At 55.1% G+C, this 17,710-nt stretch overlaps 1 protein-coding gene and 1 long non-coding RNA gene across 2 annotated transcripts in view; both read right to left on the bottom strand.

Annotated features, from left to right (window-relative positions):
* ACVR1C (activin A receptor type 1C) overlaps positions 1-10,330 on the bottom strand; it is a 27,643-nt gene extending 17,313 nt beyond the window's left edge. Inside the window, 4 exon segments of the mRNA XM_059852429.1 lie at positions 2,648-2,749; positions 2,752-2,794; positions 2,797-2,879; positions 10,258-10,330. Coding sequence (XP_059708412.1) covers positions 2,648-2,749; positions 2,752-2,794; positions 2,797-2,879; positions 10,258-10,330 — 301 coding nt within the window.
* LOC132330315 (uncharacterized) lies at positions 8,387-10,246 on the bottom strand. Its single transcript, XR_009487285.1, has 2 exons — positions 9,443-10,246; positions 8,387-9,314 (listed from the first exon to the last, which is right to left on the bottom strand). It is a non-coding gene; the product is annotated as an uncharacterized LOC132330315 (long non-coding RNA).
* Positions 10,331-17,710: the final 7,380 nt, after the last annotated feature.

Below are 17,710 nucleotides of genomic sequence, written 5' to 3'. Positions count from 1 at the left end.
ATAGATGGATAGAAGATTGATGGACAGATGGAAGGAAAGGAAAGGAAAGGAAAGGAAAGGAAAGGAAAGGAAAGGAAAGGAAAGGAAAGGAAAGGAAAGGAAAGGAAAGGAAAGGAAAGGAAAGGAAGGAAAGGAAAGGAAGGAAAGGAAAGGAAAGGAAAGGAAAGGAAAGGAAAGGAAAGGAAAAGGAAAGGAAAGGAAAGGAAAGGAAAGGAAAGGAAAGGAAAGGAAAGGAAAGGAAAGGAAAGGAAAGGAAAGGAAAGGAAGGAAAGAAAGGAAAGGAAAGGAAAGGAAAGGAAAGGAAAGGAAAGGTGAAAGGAAAGGAAAGGAAAGGAAAGGAAAGGAAAGGAAAGGAAAGGAAAGGAAAGGAAAGGAAAGGAAAAGGAAAGGAAAGGAAAGGAAAGGAAAGGAAAGGAAAGGAAAGGAAAGGAAAGGAAAGGAAAGGAAAGGAAAGGGAAAGGAAAGGAAAGGAAAGGAAAGGAAAGGAAAGGAAAGGAAAGGAAAGGAAAGGAAAGGAAAGGAAAGGAAAGGAAAGGAAAGGAAAAGGAAAAGGAAAGGAAAGGGAAAGGAAAGGAAAGGAAAGGAAAGAAGGAAAGGAAAGGAAGAAAGGGTGATACAGACAAGGCACAGCAGCCCTTCCCCACCCAGGTGTCTGTCCCAAGTGCCACTTGTCAGATGTCTGGGACAAGGGGCTGGCCCCAGAGCTGTCCCCAGGCCCTTGCTGGCAGCGTGAGCTGTGTGAGGGAGGGGCTGTGGGGCAGGGCCAGCACAGAAACCTCACTGCACTGCCACAATTCCCACTGAACCTTTAGAGCAAAGGGCTCGGGGTAAGAATTCAGTCCTTCTTTTGGGGGACTGAAATATGAAAGCCAGAGGTGTTGCAAGTCCCAGCTCAAGTGCTGGAACAGCAGATGTGCCTCCACTGCTCCTCTAGAAATAGCAGCTTTCTTCCCAGCTTGGGAAAACCAGCATGGCACTTTATTTCTAGAGCATGACCACAATTAGCGTGTCCCTTCTGTGGTCAGCTGAAAGAAAAACCATGGCTGGGGTGACTCGATGATGCTTGTATTCCCAGGTGTCTGTGGGGTACAAGCATCATACAAATTATCCTTGGCCACCAGTTAAATAATCCTGATTCCTGCCCCACCGGCCCAGGGCAGGTTGGTACCAGGGTTCACCTGGAGGTGACAGTGCCCAAGGCTCCCCCATGCTCTGCCCAGCAACAGCCTTTCAAATTCCCATTAGGAACTACATGATAGCTTCTTAAATTCAAGCTATAAATTTAAATTGTGTGTTAATTTATGTCTTTCTTACCCTGCAACATATCTCACTATTGTAAGTATACAAAAAGGCATTATCAGATAAAATGGTGGTTTTTACACCTTTTTTTAAAAAAGCCTGGAATAAACACAAAATTTGGATTTTCTTTCCAAATCTTGCAAAGAAGAAAAAAAATTAACTAAAATGATGCTAAAAATGGTGTAAATATTTATTGTTAGCAAGCACCAAATCAGCTTTGTTACACAACTTGGAGCCTGGCAGACTCACACACTGCAGCAGCCGGGGGACACAGGGGCTCCTGTCAGTGCCAGCCTTCTTCCTCCCTCTCACTGGGACCAGGAATCTCACAGCTGCCCACCCCTGCCCAGCAGGACTCGGGGACACTGGTGGGGACACTGGTGTGACAGCACAGACCAGCTGCCTCTCAGGCTGCTCACATCAGCCAGGGCCACCCCAGGCTCAGACTGCTGAAACTGCCTCGGCCAAAGGGGTCCCAGCAGGGCCTTGGGGTCCCCCACTGCTCTGCCCTAGGCCATGGAGGCCAGGGGCTGGGGCACCCGCAGGAAGGCAGCAAACTGCAGCTCATGGCAGAGCTGCAGTGCTGCAGTGCATGGCTGGCTGCGTGAGAAGCAGCTGGGAGCAGCCTGCAGTGTGCCCAGCCCGGGTCAGGGTGTGCCCAGCCCGGGTCAGAGTGTGCCCAGCCCAGGTCAGGGTGTGCCCAGCCCGGGTCAGGTGTGCCCAGCCCGGGTCAGAGTGTGCCCAGCCCAGGTCAGGGTGTGCCCAGCCGGGTCAGAGTGTGCCCAGCCCAGGTCAGGGTGTGCCCAGCCCGGGTCAGGGTGTGCCCAGCCCGGGTCAGAGTGTGCCCAGCCCGGGTCAGGGTGTGCCCAGCCCAGGTCAGGGTGTGCCCAGCCCGGGTCAGGGTGTGCCCAGCCCGGTCAGAGTGTGCCCAGCCCGGGGTCAGGGGTGTGCCCAGCCAGCCCAAGCCCGGGGTCAGGGTGTGCCCAGCCCGGGGGCAGAGTGTGCCCAGCCCGGTCAGGGTGTGCCCAGCCCGGGTCAGAGTGTGCCCAGCCCGGGTCAGAGTGTGCCCAGACCCGGGTCAGGGTGTGCCCAGCCCGGGTCAGAGTGTGCCCAGCCCGGGTCAGAATGTGCCCAGCCCAGGTCAGGGTGTGCCCAGGCAGCCCCAGCCCGGGTCAGGGTGTGCCCAGCCCGGGTCAGGGTGTGCCCAGCCCGGGGCAGGGTGTGCCCAGCCCGGGCAGGGTGTGCCCAGCCCGGGTCAGGGTGTTGCCCAGGCAGCCCCAGCCCGGGGCAGAGTGTGCCCAGCCCGGGTCAGGGTGTGCCCCGCCCGGGGCAGGCTCCCGGCACTCACCGAGCGGCAGGCGCAGCGTGATGTTGTTGCAGAAGTCGTGTAGCAAGCACTCGGTCCTGGTGATGTTCTTGGAGCTGTGGCAGAAGACCTGGGCGTGGAGCTCGGCAGGGACACGCAGGACTTGACCACCTCCTCGCGCCCCGTTGGTCAGCAATCACCGAGGCCCAGCAGGCGCCCTCCGTCTGGCAGGTGAAGTTGGTGTGCTCGCATAGCTGGCACACGCACTGCAGGCCTGCGGGCAGGGCACGGCGTGGGCACCGCCGGCTGGGGGCACGCAGAGCCCCGGGCACCGTGCCAGCTGCCTGGCCAGGGCACCCCCAGCAGCACGGGTCCCCAGCACCCACCCGTGACAAGTGTCTAAATCCCGGCCCCGAGGGATTTATGGAGGTTTGTGTGCTGGAGAAGATTGGCCACCCCCCCCGAAAGCTGGCTCCCAAGACCACGGCAGCCCTTGGTGTCCCGGCCCCGGCCCGCAGCAGCCACGCCAGCTGTGCCAGAGCTGACAGGTGACAGCCCCGAGCCAGGTCACCCACACACAGCGCCCCAGCACCCACACCGTGACAGACTCCTCCTCCTCCTCCTCCTCCTCCCTGAGATCAGGCACCTCGTCCAGGCCACCCTGTCTGGGCCAGCTCCAACTCTGCCAGTCTGAGCCCTGCTCTACTCAGGACAATCCTTTTAGCCATAAATCTTTCTGTTTCTTTTGGAATTGTGGAGGAGAGGGGCTTTCTTTTACCTAAAGATAAGAGAGAGCTGAAAAGTAAAACATGGGCGCGTGGTGGGTGCTGGGGGCACAGCAGGGCTCAATGGTTTTAGAGGGGTTTTCCAGCCTAAAACATTCCACAATTCTGCAATCCCAGAGTCCCCGGAGGAGCACAGAAGTCCTGACAGACATCAGCACAAATCTGATTTCTGTGTCTGTGCCACTCTTTGCTTCCCTTACAACAATCTCCATCCTGTGCCACCCTTCTGAAATGACAGCTGGGGTGTTTATCTGCACCTCGGGCCCACAACAAACTTCCCTGGCACGGGTCTGTGCTGGGTGAGGCTGTGCCAGGAGCTGCTCCTCAGCTCTCCTCTAGCACAGGAGCAGGCACCATCCATCACAGCACAGCAGCCAAATCCCACTCAAAGACATTGCCCTGGTCCTAGAACTGCTGCCAGGAAAAAGACTCATCAGACCCAAATAAATTAGAGATCTAGCAGAAAGAAAACAGACACATCATCACCAAAACTGCAAAATAAAAGCATTATTGAGGAAATGAGTCTAAGATTGTTGCAAGTGTCTTCGGGGCTTTAGACACGTCATTGTGGTGTTTTTCTCCCTTTCTCACAGTCTAAAAATAAAATGGAAAATTATCTTTATTACATCATCTGCAGCGGATGACTGACAGATTTATCCATGCTCTGTACTTGCAGACTACTTGGGGGCAGAGCTGATCAAAACTGCCCCTGCACATCCTGAGCAGCCCCACAAACACGGGGTGGGTGGCAGGGGAGCCCTGTACCCTCCCCCTGACCACACTGGGACAGCCAGTGCCACAACCCCAAGGGCTCTGCACCACCCAACCCTGCCCTCCCCTGGGGGAACATGGAAAACTGCGGCTGAATCTGCTCAGAGACAAGATCAGAGTTGGAGTTGTGGGGAAGACAAGAGACTTTCCTCACAGAAGACTTCCAGAGACCACTTTTCAATATAATTCCACAGCAGCAGAAGCCTCAGGTTGCTCAGACACTTGTCTGTGCTGCTGGCTGACTTCTGGTGCAGAAAGATTGATAGAAATCACAAGGCAGGTACAAATCCCTGAGCCTGTTCTCAAGAGCATTTGTGTCCATCCAGAACCCTTTGTTAACAGAGCACAAAGAGGATTGAATACAACCATTAAAATACAGGTTTCTTGCACCTGTGCCACTTCAGCTGCCTCAGCTCTTGTGGAACCAGGGGAGCAGCCTGGGCCCTTTGGCACATTCCCTTGGGAAGATCCAGGGGTTTCCCACTGCCACCCCACTGAGCAGGGGGTGACAAACCCAGTGTCACAGCTCCTCCTGTGCAACCACTGCTGCTCCAGGGAGCCCGTGTCCCAGCCCTACTGACACCCTCAGGGACACAGCACCCACCAGAGCCGTGCTTTATCCATTCTGCTCCACCAGGAGAGCCCCAGGGCTGCTCCTGGTCATTCACAGCAGCTCCTTCCATTGGAGAGACTTGTCCAGGTCAGTTCCATAACCAGCCCATCACAACCACTGGCCATGTATGCCAAGTTTCACAGCACACATCTGGAACATTCTGCTCCAATGTGGCCCCATGCTGTCCCAGAGGAGCCAGCAAGGCTCCCCTCAGCTGGCAGGATGGCAGACCCTCCTCTCACTGCCCAAGCCAGCACCACCTTTGAACTGCTTCCCTCCCACAGAGCACCAGAGAAGAGGAAGCACTGGAAACTACTGACTGAAATCCTGTATGCAGCAAGAAAGGTTTCCTCCCTCCCCAAAGCCATTCCTGAGGACAGTCCTGGCAATGCCATTGGGGATGCTCTGTCTCAGGGCAAAAGTCAGGACTCCCACCCCCCTGGAAACCAAGGAATGGAGTAAGGTGACTGTCAAAGAGTTAAAGGATCAAAGAGGCAGGCAGAAAATGTGCTCCCAAACTTTCAAAATAAGGCACTCTTTAATCTGGTAATGAACAGGACTCCTTTATTTACTCTAGCACAACAATTCCCTTAAAACATTCCATTCTCTGGTTGAGAAATCAGGAGAGAGTGAACGGCTGAAGCATGCCATGGCTGCAGAGAGCACGCCAGGATCCAGGCCTGGCCACCAGCAGTGCCAGCTCCCTGAGCATGGAGCTCTGCAGCAGTCACCCCCAAATGTGCCCTGAGCCTCCCCAAAGCCCACCACCACCCCATCCCAGCAGGGCCTGGGCTGCCCCACCAGACTGGCTGCAGAGCTGGGCCAGGGCAGAGAGGGGCAGGACAGGGACCCCACCGGCTCCCTCTGGCAGGGACAGGAGCCACGGGCAGGCCGAGGGACAGAGGGACATCTGCCAGGGCAGCTGGCAGCCACAGGGCCCCACAGCCACAGGAGAACACGAGCAGGCAGAGGGCCACGGGAGCTGCCTGCTCTGGCACACAAGGACAGCAGATTTTGGGTACTGACACCCCAGGAGCAGAGGTTCCCTGGGTCTGGTGTTTTTAACACATTCATGGTTTTCAAGGACATTTTTCCTCCTGTTATTGCAGTAGAGCTGGGACTACACACCAGATTCTTGGATGAGTCCCACCATGCATTAAGGGCAGGATGGCTTGGTCTTCAGAGAAGAAAATAATCTGCCTGACTTCCCTAGAAAGTGACATTTCCTGCCTTTTAGTTCTCAGTGCCACTGCCTGAAAGCACGCAGGACAGGCAGACACGGCGGGCAATGAGCTTTCCAGCAGGAGGAGCAGAGCCAGCACCTGACACCCAGCAAACACAGCAGAGGGTTTGTGTGCTCCCACCCTCGGCCAGCAAGTGTCAGCCTCAAGCACACGAGTCACCAGATAACCGAGGAGCCAGTGTGACACTGAAGGGGAGCAAGGGATGGAAGGACAGGCGTTCAAACACCAGCTTCAGCAAATAATTTAAACACGTTCACAGACAGGGCGACTTCAAAAGTTCAGTGGAAGGAACTGAACACTAAACACAAGCCCACATACCATGGGGCTAACAGAAAACTAAAAACTAAAACTCTGGTTTTTAACAGAGCTTTTCTAACTAAAATCTCTGGGGGAGCAAAGCCCAGACCTGCCCTCTCTTATGAGCCACACAAGGTTCTACATCTCAGCACAGACTTTTTACTACACAGATTAACAGGGCACTAATCTTCCACAAAGTCATAATCCATCACTACTCACCATAGCTAGCAGTAGAGCATTTCAAAATTAAATTGGAAAGCAAAGATCTAAGTGGCCTGATGGGAGGAAATGCTGAATATCCAGCACGTTTCCATCTTTGATCATTTGTTATGGTCATTGTCTATTGTGCCCTTCTAGATACACTTTGATTTTATCTCCAAATAACAGACCTGGGGCTCCGGTGACTGTGGGCTCTGCACACGGGCTGGATCCCCTGCCCCAGGCACAGCCCCAGGGCCAGGACACAGCTGCCCCTGGCCACCTCCATCCCTGGGGCAGGGATGCTTCCTCACGGCAGGACACACACCTGGGCCTGACTGACCGGGCTCAGAAGGGGCCCAGCTGACAAAAGTTTCCCTGTGGGACAAAGGGGCTCAAAGGAGATCCTAAAAATGACAGGCTGGCTGTTTCCCATTGTCCAGCCCCTTGCTGCTGGTGGAGCCAGGACGAGAAGCAGGGAAGGTCCCAGGAAAGGTGCCATGGGGAGGGCGCCAGTCTGGCACAGCCCTTGTTCTCCAGCTGCACAATTCCTGGAACTGACCATGGCAGAGAAACTCTGCTGGCACCAAGGGAGCCCCTCTGCCCTCAGCAGCCAGCCCCGCCTCTCTGGCAGCAGCCGGGGCTGGGCACAGGAGCAGAGCTCACCTGCCAGGCTGGGCACAGGAGCAGAGCTCACCTGCAGGGCTGGGCAGGAGCAGAGCTCACCTGCAGGGCTGGGCAGGAGCAGAGCTCACCTGCCGGGCTGGGCACAGGAGCAGAGCTCACCTGCCGGGCTGGGCACAGGAGCAGAGCTCACCTGCCGGGCTGGGCACAGGAGCAGAGCTCACCTGCCGGGCAGGGCAGGAGGAGCAGTGCTCCCCTGCCGGGCTGTGGCCCCCGGGCTGGGCTGAGAGCTCCGGGAGCTGCAGGGGAGCGGGCAGTGGGCAACGGGGGCTGCTGAGGGCACGAGTGAGACTGACTTCAGAGCACTGCAAAACAATTTCACCAGGGAATCACAGAATTGTTTGGGTTGGAAAGGCCCTGTGAGACCCAGTCCAAGTGCTCCTCATCTCTGCTGAGGTCACTGCTGACCCGAGTCCCCGAGTGCCACACCCACGGGGCGGTGGGTCCCCTCCAGGGGTGGGACTCCATCACTGCCCGTGCTGAGGCACCAACAGCCAGAGGACAGCGACGTGACACAGAACAAACAGCCTCAGCTGTGCCCGAGCAGGGAGCAGCTCTCTCGCCCCTCTGAGAACAGGGCTGTGCCTCCCGGGGAGCGCCGGCAACTGCCGCTCGTGGAGACAGCAGGAGGCACCAGGAGGAGATGCAGCCCTGCTCTGCCATGTGGGATCAGATGCTGTCACCCACCTCAGAAAGGCACAGGAGATGGAGGAAGAGTTTCAGGCAAGGGGATCAGGCATTAAGAAACTCAGCTGTCACATCAAAGGCAATCCTGGAGAGCTGTGAGGGTTCTAAGAAGAAATCACAGATCACACCTAGAAGATGAATGGGGTTGGGTACTCACCATTTCACAGGTACTCAAAAGCTCTGGGCAGCCCAGGTGTCCCGGGCAGCCCAGGTGTCCCGGGCAGCACCCTTCCATGGAGCAGGAGGAACCTCTCCTCTCCTCTCCTCTCGCCCTGGGTGCCAGTGCCACAGCCTGGGGCAGAGCACAGGTGTACCCAGCCCATCCCACCTGTGCCTGCTGGGGACTCTCAGCAGCTGCTATGGGTGCTGACAGAGGCAGCAGCTCCAGCCCAGAGCCCTGAGCCCCCCAGTGCAGCCCACCCTCCCCCTTCCAGCATCTGCTGCAGGGCCAGCAGGGCCAAGGGACCCCTCAGCACAGCAGGGACAGACCCAGCCCCAGCCATGGGAGTGACAAATTTATTCTCTTGTAACACATTTCTTCAGAAGGCAAAACCAGAATTTTGAGCAACGACAGGTCTTTAAAAAAAATGGAGAAGTTCCCCCTCTGGAGAGGGGTCTAAAAGAACAGTTGGAGGAAAAGCTCTCCATATAAATACTGTAAGAAGGGCTGATACCAAACAGGACAAAAATGAGAAAGTTTTAGAAAAGAGAGGAAAAGTATTTGTTCTAGAATTGAGGAGAAAATGTCTTTGAATGAGAGACATCACTGAGTTCCAGAGTTTTGATTTCTTAAATAAACATCTGGGGAATGATTTTATAAATATTTGCAAGTATCATTATTTTAGAAGAAGGATACTGGATGCTCAAAATCCCCATTCTGGAAAAGCTCAGCAGCCAAGGCAAAACCCAGCAGGCAGGAGCTGGGTCCAGGCATTGAAATGAACATTAACAGGGCAGGGAAGGGCTATAACACCCAGGGAAATTACTTTTGGTGGAATAAGCTGCCAAAGGACATTTTTGGGTTTGAACAGGGAGGTATCCTTGGGAAGGTTTTATGGGACACGAGTGACACAGCAGAGTTCTGTGAGTGCAGGGATTTTGTGTCCTGCAGCTCATGCACAGAGCTGAAGAAGAACCTGCTGGTCCCAGCCCGAGGGGGGCTGAGGGTACAAACTCCACGGGGAGGCAGCTGAGATAACCTGGGCTGACAGCACTGATCCACAGCAAGGCTGGAACTGCTTGCACAAGAGAGTCCCCAGCACCGAACGCTCCTAAAGTCACATCTGAGTGGTTTGACAAGGAATTTTCCATCCAGACAGTCGCACTGCCTGTCCCCTCTATTGCCACACATCTGCCTGTCTGGTCTGTGCACAGCCCCGGCCTGAGCCAGCCTCTGGGGCAGGGCAGGAGAAGAGGACCCTGCACTGCACCTGCGGAGAGCAAAGCAATGCAAGACTTTGATTCACAAAGCAACCAAATCCAGCGCGACTCCGTGGTGCTCTGGAGGCTCTCCAGAGGGGGCTGCTAACAGCCACGGCTCTGCAAGGCTCGGGTTTACCTCGGGCACAGCGGGCTGCCTGTCCCTGGGTTCACTCCCAAACACAGCAGAGCTCCAGAGAAATAAGGAGAAGAGCTCTTACAGGGCGGGTTTTACACCCTGTGGAGGTACCAGAGGTTACCAGATGTGCAGTACTACACAGAAGCACTTCACAGCCCACAGCTGGGCTCTGTTCCTCCTCCCTGGCCAAAAGCAGGGGTTCTGTGAGCAGCTGGAGGAGCCGCTGGGAGGGCACGGTCCTTCCCCGCACCTGGGGCTGAGACCTCCCCCTCTGCAAGGTCCCAACGAGCACCACACAAGGAAGCTGCTCTGGTGAAAACACGGAGAGAAAGGTAAAACCCAGTAAATCTAATAGAAAAACTGTACAATATTCAGTGGTACGCTGCCTTGCTTACCGCTGCTTTGCAGAGTGCTGCTAGGGAGCGCGGGTTTAGGCTCTAAAGGGCCGAGTGAGGGGAGGGAGCGCCTCCCAGCACCTGCCGCCTGAGAGAGGAACCTGTGCCGAGGGACCCGGCCGCCTCCGCTGGGGCACGGGCACCGCGGCAGGTCCTCCCACCGGCCCCGGTGCCGCTCCGCCCGAGGATCTGCTGGATCCGCCCGGGATGCCGCGGGAAGCCCCAGGGATCAGGGATTCCGCTCCGGTAAGTCCCCGCTGACCCAGTTATCGGTACTCGCGGCCGTCATTAGAGGCACCGAGAGCCCGAAGCCCCCGAACGGCGACGGGCGCACGGCCGGGATGGATGAGCGGGGTTCCAGCGCAGGGCCCCGACCATCGCGCTCCCCGGCTCCCGGTGCCGCTCCCGGTGCCGCCGTACCTGTGCAGAGGGACACGGCGGCGCCCAGCAGCGGCAGCGCCGCCCGCAGCGCGGAGCCGGGTGCGCCCCGCATGGCCCCGGGGCCGGTGCCAGTGCCGGTGCCGGTGCCTGTGCCTGTGCCGGTGCCTCTCCGGGGCCGGGGCCGCTCCCGGGCCGGGTGCTGCTCCCCCGCCGGTGCCGCTCACCGGCCCCGCCGCCCGCGGCTTTAGCGGCTTTAGCGGGGAGGGGCCCGGGCCGGCCCCGCCCGGACCCCCGCCCCCGGGCCGGGAACGCGGGCTCGGCTCCGCCGCCCCCCGGGACGGGCAGCGGGGTCCGGGCGGCCCCGGGAGGGGACCGGGGGCGGCGAGGGACGCGCCGAGCCCCCGCTGCGCTCGGCCGCCGCTCCCGGGGCTGCCCGGCCCCAGCTCCGCGCCCCAGCCGCGCTGCCCTCGGCGCTTCGGCCCGCAGAGAGGCGAAACACCGGCCCTGGGACAAGGACGATTTTTAATCTTGTCAGTTTTGCCAAATCCCCCTCAGTGTCTTTTGGCACCTGCTCCGGGACTTCTCCATCGGGCTGCACTGAATCGCCCATGAACAACAACGTGTTGAACAGTTTGCAGCGTTTCTGCAATATCTGAATGGGTTTGAACTAAAAGAGATTTAGATTAGATGTTAGGAAGAAAAGCCCTGGCACAGGTTGCCCAGAGAACCTGTGGCTGCTCCATCCCTGGAAGTGTTCCAGGGCAGGCTGGCCGGGGCTTGGAGCAGCCTGGGACAGTGGGAAGTGTCCCTGCCCATGGCAGGGGGGTGGCACTGGACGAGCCTTAAGGTCCCTGTCAACCCCAACCATTCGAGGATTCTGTGATTACACCTGCACAAGCAAAAACCATCTGACTAAATTCCTTTTGCAAGAAAACAAATTGCCCTCTGCCACAGTATAGACCCAGCAGTGAAACCCAAGTATTGGGATCAAATAGCTGTTAAACAGCACCAGAAAAAGCTGCTCTTGAACTTTTTTCTTTTTAAAGTTGTCATTCAAATAGATCCCGGGAAGACACTCAGGACTTCCATGTCACCCCATCCTCAACTCACAGCAACATCTTAGTGAAGTCCAACACAGCAATCCCTATAGGCTGATGTTCTATTGCACTGCAACACAGCACAGCAGAGTATTGCACACCTCACTGCTTGGGGAATAATGCAGGGGGGTTAGAAAATACCTGCCAGGATCCAATAAAATATGAAGGTTTGGGTGTCAGAGCAATAAAACAAGAGAGGAAAAATTGCCACTGTTTTCTTTCTGGAAGCCTGAGCTGGTGACTGCTCCCTGCCCACGGCTCTCAGTCCTGCCCCTGCTCAGCCATCCATCACTTGCCAAGTACCTGTTAAGCCACCTATTACTTTCCTGGAGATCCCAGCTGGCTCTGGGAACACCAGGAGGGAACACTGGATCCTCAGCAGCACCCAGGCACTGCTCACCCTGCTGTCAGACCAGACCATTGGTCCTGGCACATCCATGTTTGCTTCCACTCCTTCCCAAGTCTCACAAACAATGCACTTCATTTGCTCAATGCTACTAGAAAATGCAAGTACAACTCATTCCACTCTGTTTTGGTTCACAGCAAGGAATTATTCTGCTTTTCCATGTAAAGGAAGTTTCCATGTAAAAGAAGTAGGAATTATGTAATTAATTTTTCTTCAGTTTAAGAAAGAAAATGTACAGAACGTTTACTCACGCTTTGCAGAAGTGATGAAAAGAGTATCTCCTGCACTTGTAAAGAAGGAGAATCAAAGCTTTCATTAAATAAAATATATATATACTCAGGGACCTGAAGGTTTGGGTCCTGGTTATCCATCATCACTGAGCCTTCACCCTCTGCCTGATCTTCCTCAGGCCTTTGACATAACAAACACGAGCAGAAACCAAAAGAACAACAACAACAACAAAGGGATGAGAGGGGGAAAAGCCCCACCACGCTTTGAGGCTGTTGTGAGACAAACGTGCTCCCCAGCTTGGCTGTTTGCATGGCATGGCTCATGGGGGACAGGAACAGCCTGTCCTGGGGATTTAGGAGTCTTTGGAAATAGGTACCACCAGAGAAACTTCTGCTGGCTGAAAGCACTTATAGAGTTGGCCAAAAGCCGAGAATTTTGTTTCGTAATTTGTTTTGCTCCACATCAGGACAAAACCAAGATCTACTGAAATTTTGTGCAAAAAACCCAAAGGGAATCCACAAGCTCCCCAGCACGGGCAGCAGGTCAGCAGTCACCCCTCCCCTTGGTCCTCTGCCTCCCACATCAGTGTCCTGGCTACACAGCAGCCTTGCACTCCCTTATTCCCACTCTGCTCATCCAGAAATGCCATAAAACCATCAAAAAATTCTGATCAGGATGATACATTCCAGCAAGAGCATTATATTGTTGGCTGTGGCAATTAGAACAAGAGGTGAAAAAGTCCCAGACTGTTCCAAGAAACATTTTATAATTCTTTAGTCACCCCCTCCCCAGATGCTGCTTCCTATGGCTCTGAAATCAAAGACACAGTAGCCCATAAATCTCCTGGAAAGGTCACACTGCAGTGGGTGGGGGCCTTTCTGATGAGGAGGGTAGTGATGGAACTGCTTGGAGTATTTGAGCATCAGGCATAAGTGTTCAAAGAGCAAGCATTAGTGTAGCTAAAGTTATTTCATCATGGAATGGGTTGGAAGGACCTTAAAGCCCGCCCTGCTCCACCGCTGCCATGGCAGGGACACCTCCCACTGTCCCAGGCTGCTCCCAGGCCCAGGGTCCAACCCAGCTGGGACACTGCCAGGGATCCAGGGGCATTCTTTCTACCTAAGCCCAACCCACCATCTTTCCAATGGGAAGTCTCCAGTAGCCCAGTTCAGAACCATCTCCCAGGGGAGTGAGAGGAGATTTGCCAGAAACAGCAACAGGGAAACTGAACCATCCACCTGGAATGGCCAAAGGCACCAAACCAGAATAAGGGAGAGGGCCAGAGCCCTTCTCCTAAGGGTTTAATTTGAACCCAAGATCCTCATAAAACAGAGCAAAAGACATGGAGAACATGGAGTTGTGTCAAGTTTCTCACACAAATTTTTTTCCGAGTACTTGCAGAGGAGACACAATTAGAGGTTCTCTCACCGCAGCAAACAATTAGAAACAGCAAAATACCTTTTTCTATTTACCAGTCTCAGCATCCTTTCTCCCAGTGAAGAGGGGCTCTCCCATGCTTTAGATCCCCACAGAATCTCGTCACGAGAGACGTGACCCAGTGACTGTGCCCAGAGCGAGCGCGTTCCCAGGGAAAGGAGAAGCGGCCGAGGGCCTCCGGCCGCAGCGTCGGTCAGGGCCGGCCTGAGGCACGGCCAGGGCCGGCCCCGGGCAGGGAGCAGCCCTGCCCCAGCTCCTCGGGGCTCCCACAGCTCCTGGCCAGCCCCAGCTGTCCTCGGCTCCCTGCGCTGCCAGCCCTGCACACAGGACACAGCCAAACCAGCATCGCTGCGGGCACTGAAGTGGGATCGCATTTTAAGGCTCCAGGTTTTCCAGAACATTCCAAGAATGAAAAGAGAGCCATGTTCTGAATCTGAAATACCCACAAAACTTGGGAAAAGGATTTCTGGATGGTGAAAATTGGAGAAAACTGCTGCAGAGACCCATGGGAGAGGAGATGGGGGCGATGCAAAGTCCTTGACTCCAGCTGGCAGCGTGCTAAGGGTGTCATCATCTTTTAAGATCCAAAGAGCAAGCTGAGTGCAAGTTTTAATGTCTTTAACCAAAAAATCCCTGGCCTTGCTAGGTATGATTTCCTTCTGGCACAGTTTTTCACAGTTGACACACGGCTTATCCCTGAGCTTGAACAGAAGAACAATACACAGGGGTGAGAGGAAGGTATGTGTGGCCTTTTCCATGCTGTGAAAGCCACCAAAAAACACCCAAAAAAACCTTTTAAAAAAATCTCTCCATGATACCCACGGGAAGAAGAAAAATCCAGGTGTTGAAGCTGAACACAGCATCAGTTTTTCATTTTTTAAGAGGAAAATATTTCAGCCCAGAAGCCAAGACCTGGACTTGCTGACACTGATGCCAGTATGTGAATGCTGTTGATTTTAGGAGACCAGGGTAGTTTGGTGACAGAAGTGAACAGTCACTGCACTGCAGAAGGTGGCCAGTGTTTGGGTGGGGGCTGCAGTTGGAGCCAAATTATTAATTACTGATGTTAGATAATTTTTAAAATCCACTTCAGAGGTTCAGACACGGGAGAGCAGAGCCCCGAGGAAAGGACAGGAGCCCCAGGGCTGCACTCTGGGTTTTGACACAGAGCTGGATGTCACACAGACCGACACAGTGGCGCCAAGGGGGACACTGAGCTGTGCTCTTAAAAAACCCCAGAGCCCAACACGTGACATCCCCCAGGTGAGAGAGCTGGCAGACACTGGGCTGTGCTGTCCCACAGGCACCATCCTGCCCCAGAGCCCCGAGCAGCCGGGCTGGAACAGAGCAGGGTGATCCAGGGCCAAAGCCCTGGCAGATCCCTCCCAGGGGACCAGGGGCTGCAGGACAAGGCCAGAGAGAAGCTGCAGCCCTGGGGCAGGTCCCAGCTCTCCTCCTGCAGCCCCTTCCTCCAGGAGGGGCTGCCTGGACATGAGCTGGGTCCAGCAGAGCTCAGCCCTCCCTGGCAGGCTCTGGCTCTGTCCTGGCACAGCTCCGTGGGCCAGGCACTGGAGGGTGCTGGGATTGTCCCTTCTAACTGGGAATGTAAGGCCCAGGTGCAGTTCCCAGGTGAGAGCACCTGTCACAGCACCTCAGTAGCTCGACATTGGATGAAACACTTTTCTCACACAAACCCTATCTTTTAATGTATGCTGTGCTTGAGATTCTCTCTCTATAAATGGAACAGCACCTGGAATGTCTTTGCTTCCTTTCTCCAGTGCCAACCACTGTGCCAAGGCTCAGCATTTTGTACAGCAGACATTTTGCCTCACAGGGAAGAGAACTGTTCCTATCAAAACAGTTTAATTCAGGTAAAAAAAATTTCTGGAAGGCTTCATATGGATTTTTGGTGGATAATTCCAGCCCAGAAGCCCACAAGGGAAGTTCCAGCTGAGGGGGAGGAAGCCTTCAGTGACTTCCCTGCAGCAACACTAACTGGAGTGCCTGGCCTCAGGCTGCTCCCAGCAGCTGTCCATCCCCAGGACACCCTGGAGTGCCCCTTATTCCTGACCAGTAACAAACCAGCCTTCTGCATATGGAATCATGGAATCACAGGGTGCTTTGGGTTGAAAGGCCCATCCCATTCCCATTCCCCTGCCATGAGCAGGGACACCTTCCACTATCCTAGGCTGCTTCAAGCCCCATTGAACCTGACCTTGGACACTTCCAGGGATGCAGGGGCAGCCATAGCCTCTCTGGGCAACAAAGAAATCCAAACAAAAATCTACATTTCCTGTACCCCTCAAAATCTGACACACCCCTGGTTCCATCCAGTCTTCCTGGTGTACCTGCTGGGGATTGTCCCCTCCAGCAGGACAGCTGAATCCCACAGGCAGTGCTGCTCATTAGAGCTGTTTTCCCAGGCAGGGCCTTCCCTCAGCAGGCTCTGATCCCAGCGAGGCAGGGCTGGAGCAGCTCTGTCCTGGCTGGTGCAGTGCAAACCCGCCAGACACATGAATAATTCAGCTGCAGCAGGAACTGCCTGTGCCATCGCCATAGCAATACACGCAGCAACGCCCTCACTGCAGCAGATCATGTATAAGAATTCCAAATCTCTTTAGAAGATTACATTTTTGTGGAGGTACCAGAGGAACTCTGATTAATGAACACGCTGGAAAGTAGCAGGGGAGGTTGGGGTGTTCCCTTCACGTGGAACCTCCCCCACTGCCCAAGCCCTGACACCTCCAGGGAAAAGCAGCAAGGAATGCTCTCCTGTGACTGTCCAGACACCTGGAGATGAGGTTAAATCACTCAGGGAACACTTCCCTGGCTGTCACTGAGTTTTCCCTTCCCTGCCACACTCCAGTTCCCAAGAGGGAGCCCAGCTATTCCTGCACAGACCCTGACTGTCCTCAGCAGTAACTGCACGTCGGGACAGCACAGTGGTGCAAGACTTACCCCAACCAAGGGATGAGAACTTGCTAAGAAATAACTCCCAATGACTTCTTTCCTCCTCACTTCCTTGATTCACATTTGCCATAGCGACCCAACTCCAACACACACACTTTGAATAGTTCTGTCAATGCCTGGACCAAAAGTACCTCAGTAGCAGGGGGGAAAGTGAAATATGTTTAAAATAAGCCCTGGATGCTTTGCTTTGCAGAAGGCACTCCTTGCAGCAGCAGCAGTGACTGTGACCTTGCCCAGGACTCCCAGCACTGACAGACTCTGCCAGTGGCTTTTCCAGATAATCTCCTTTACCTAACACAGGATAAAGAGTATTACTGGGGTGTTCCTATGGTTTGTGGTTTTAGCCTTTTGTTGGTTATCCCTTGTGTGCTCAGAGAAGGGAATGAAGCCTCAGGAACAGCTGAGGGAGCTGGGAAGGGGCTCAGCCTGGACCTTGTGGCTCTGCACAACCCCCTGACAGGAGGTGGAGAGAGAACTGTGGTGTTCTTGCTGCAGGCCCTGCATCCTGCAGCATCCCAAGCAGCCCCAGCACAGCTGACAGCCAGTACCCAGCGCTGGGGCTGGCAACCCCAACCCAGCCCAGAGCTGCTCCCAGCCTGCAGTCAGTGCTCTTCCAGGACACAGCACTTTGCAGAGGGTGCTGCAGTGCAAAGCAGAGCTGGAGCAGGTATTTAACAGGATGCCCAGTAAGTTGCTGTGACTCAGAGCGACAGGGTTGGAGGGACACAGCCCAGCTCCCACCAGCACGGCCAGAGCTGCCACCAACCCTCAGCACAACAGGCTGCCTCTCTCCTCCTAAGCCCTGCACAGAAAACACTGGAGAGGTGAAAACTCCAACCAAAAACCTGACCACAGACACCACTCACACAGCACACTGAAGTGCCAGCTCTGCCTCTGTCCCCACTCTGCAGTGCCACCTCCTGTCACCCAGCCTGTCCAGACACCCTGGCTGGCCTCACCCAAGCACCTCCACAGAGCCTGCCTTGCTTCCCAGCTGGTTTAAGCCCTGCTGCCTGTTCCATCAGACGTTACAGGAAGGCAGGAGTCCCAGCAGGCACGGGGCACTGCAGAGCTGCAGGCAGTGCCCACTGCCAGCACTGCTGACCTCCCCCTGTGCCACGGACAGCCCGTCCCTCCCGGGCTGCAGCCCTGTCCCAGCCAGCCCAGGGCACAGCTCACACACACACCAACGTAAAGCAAACCAAAACACACTCAGGCATTTGAATTCCTGTTACAAACTAAGAGAAAAACTCATCAAATCCCACTTTTCCTGGTTTTTCTCATGACATATAATTAGAGACCTGGCAGCTGGTGCCAGCCCAGGCTGCTCTGCAGAGCTGTCTCTCAGCCC

Source organism: Haemorhous mexicanus, chromosome 8 (assembly GCF_027477595.1).
Source record: "Haemorhous mexicanus isolate bHaeMex1 chromosome 8, bHaeMex1.pri, whole genome shotgun sequence".
In the NCBI taxonomy this organism is placed as follows: Eukaryota; Metazoa; Chordata; class Aves; order Passeriformes; family Fringillidae; genus Haemorhous; species Haemorhous mexicanus.
This window is presented reverse-complemented; position numbering and strand designations above follow the sequence as displayed.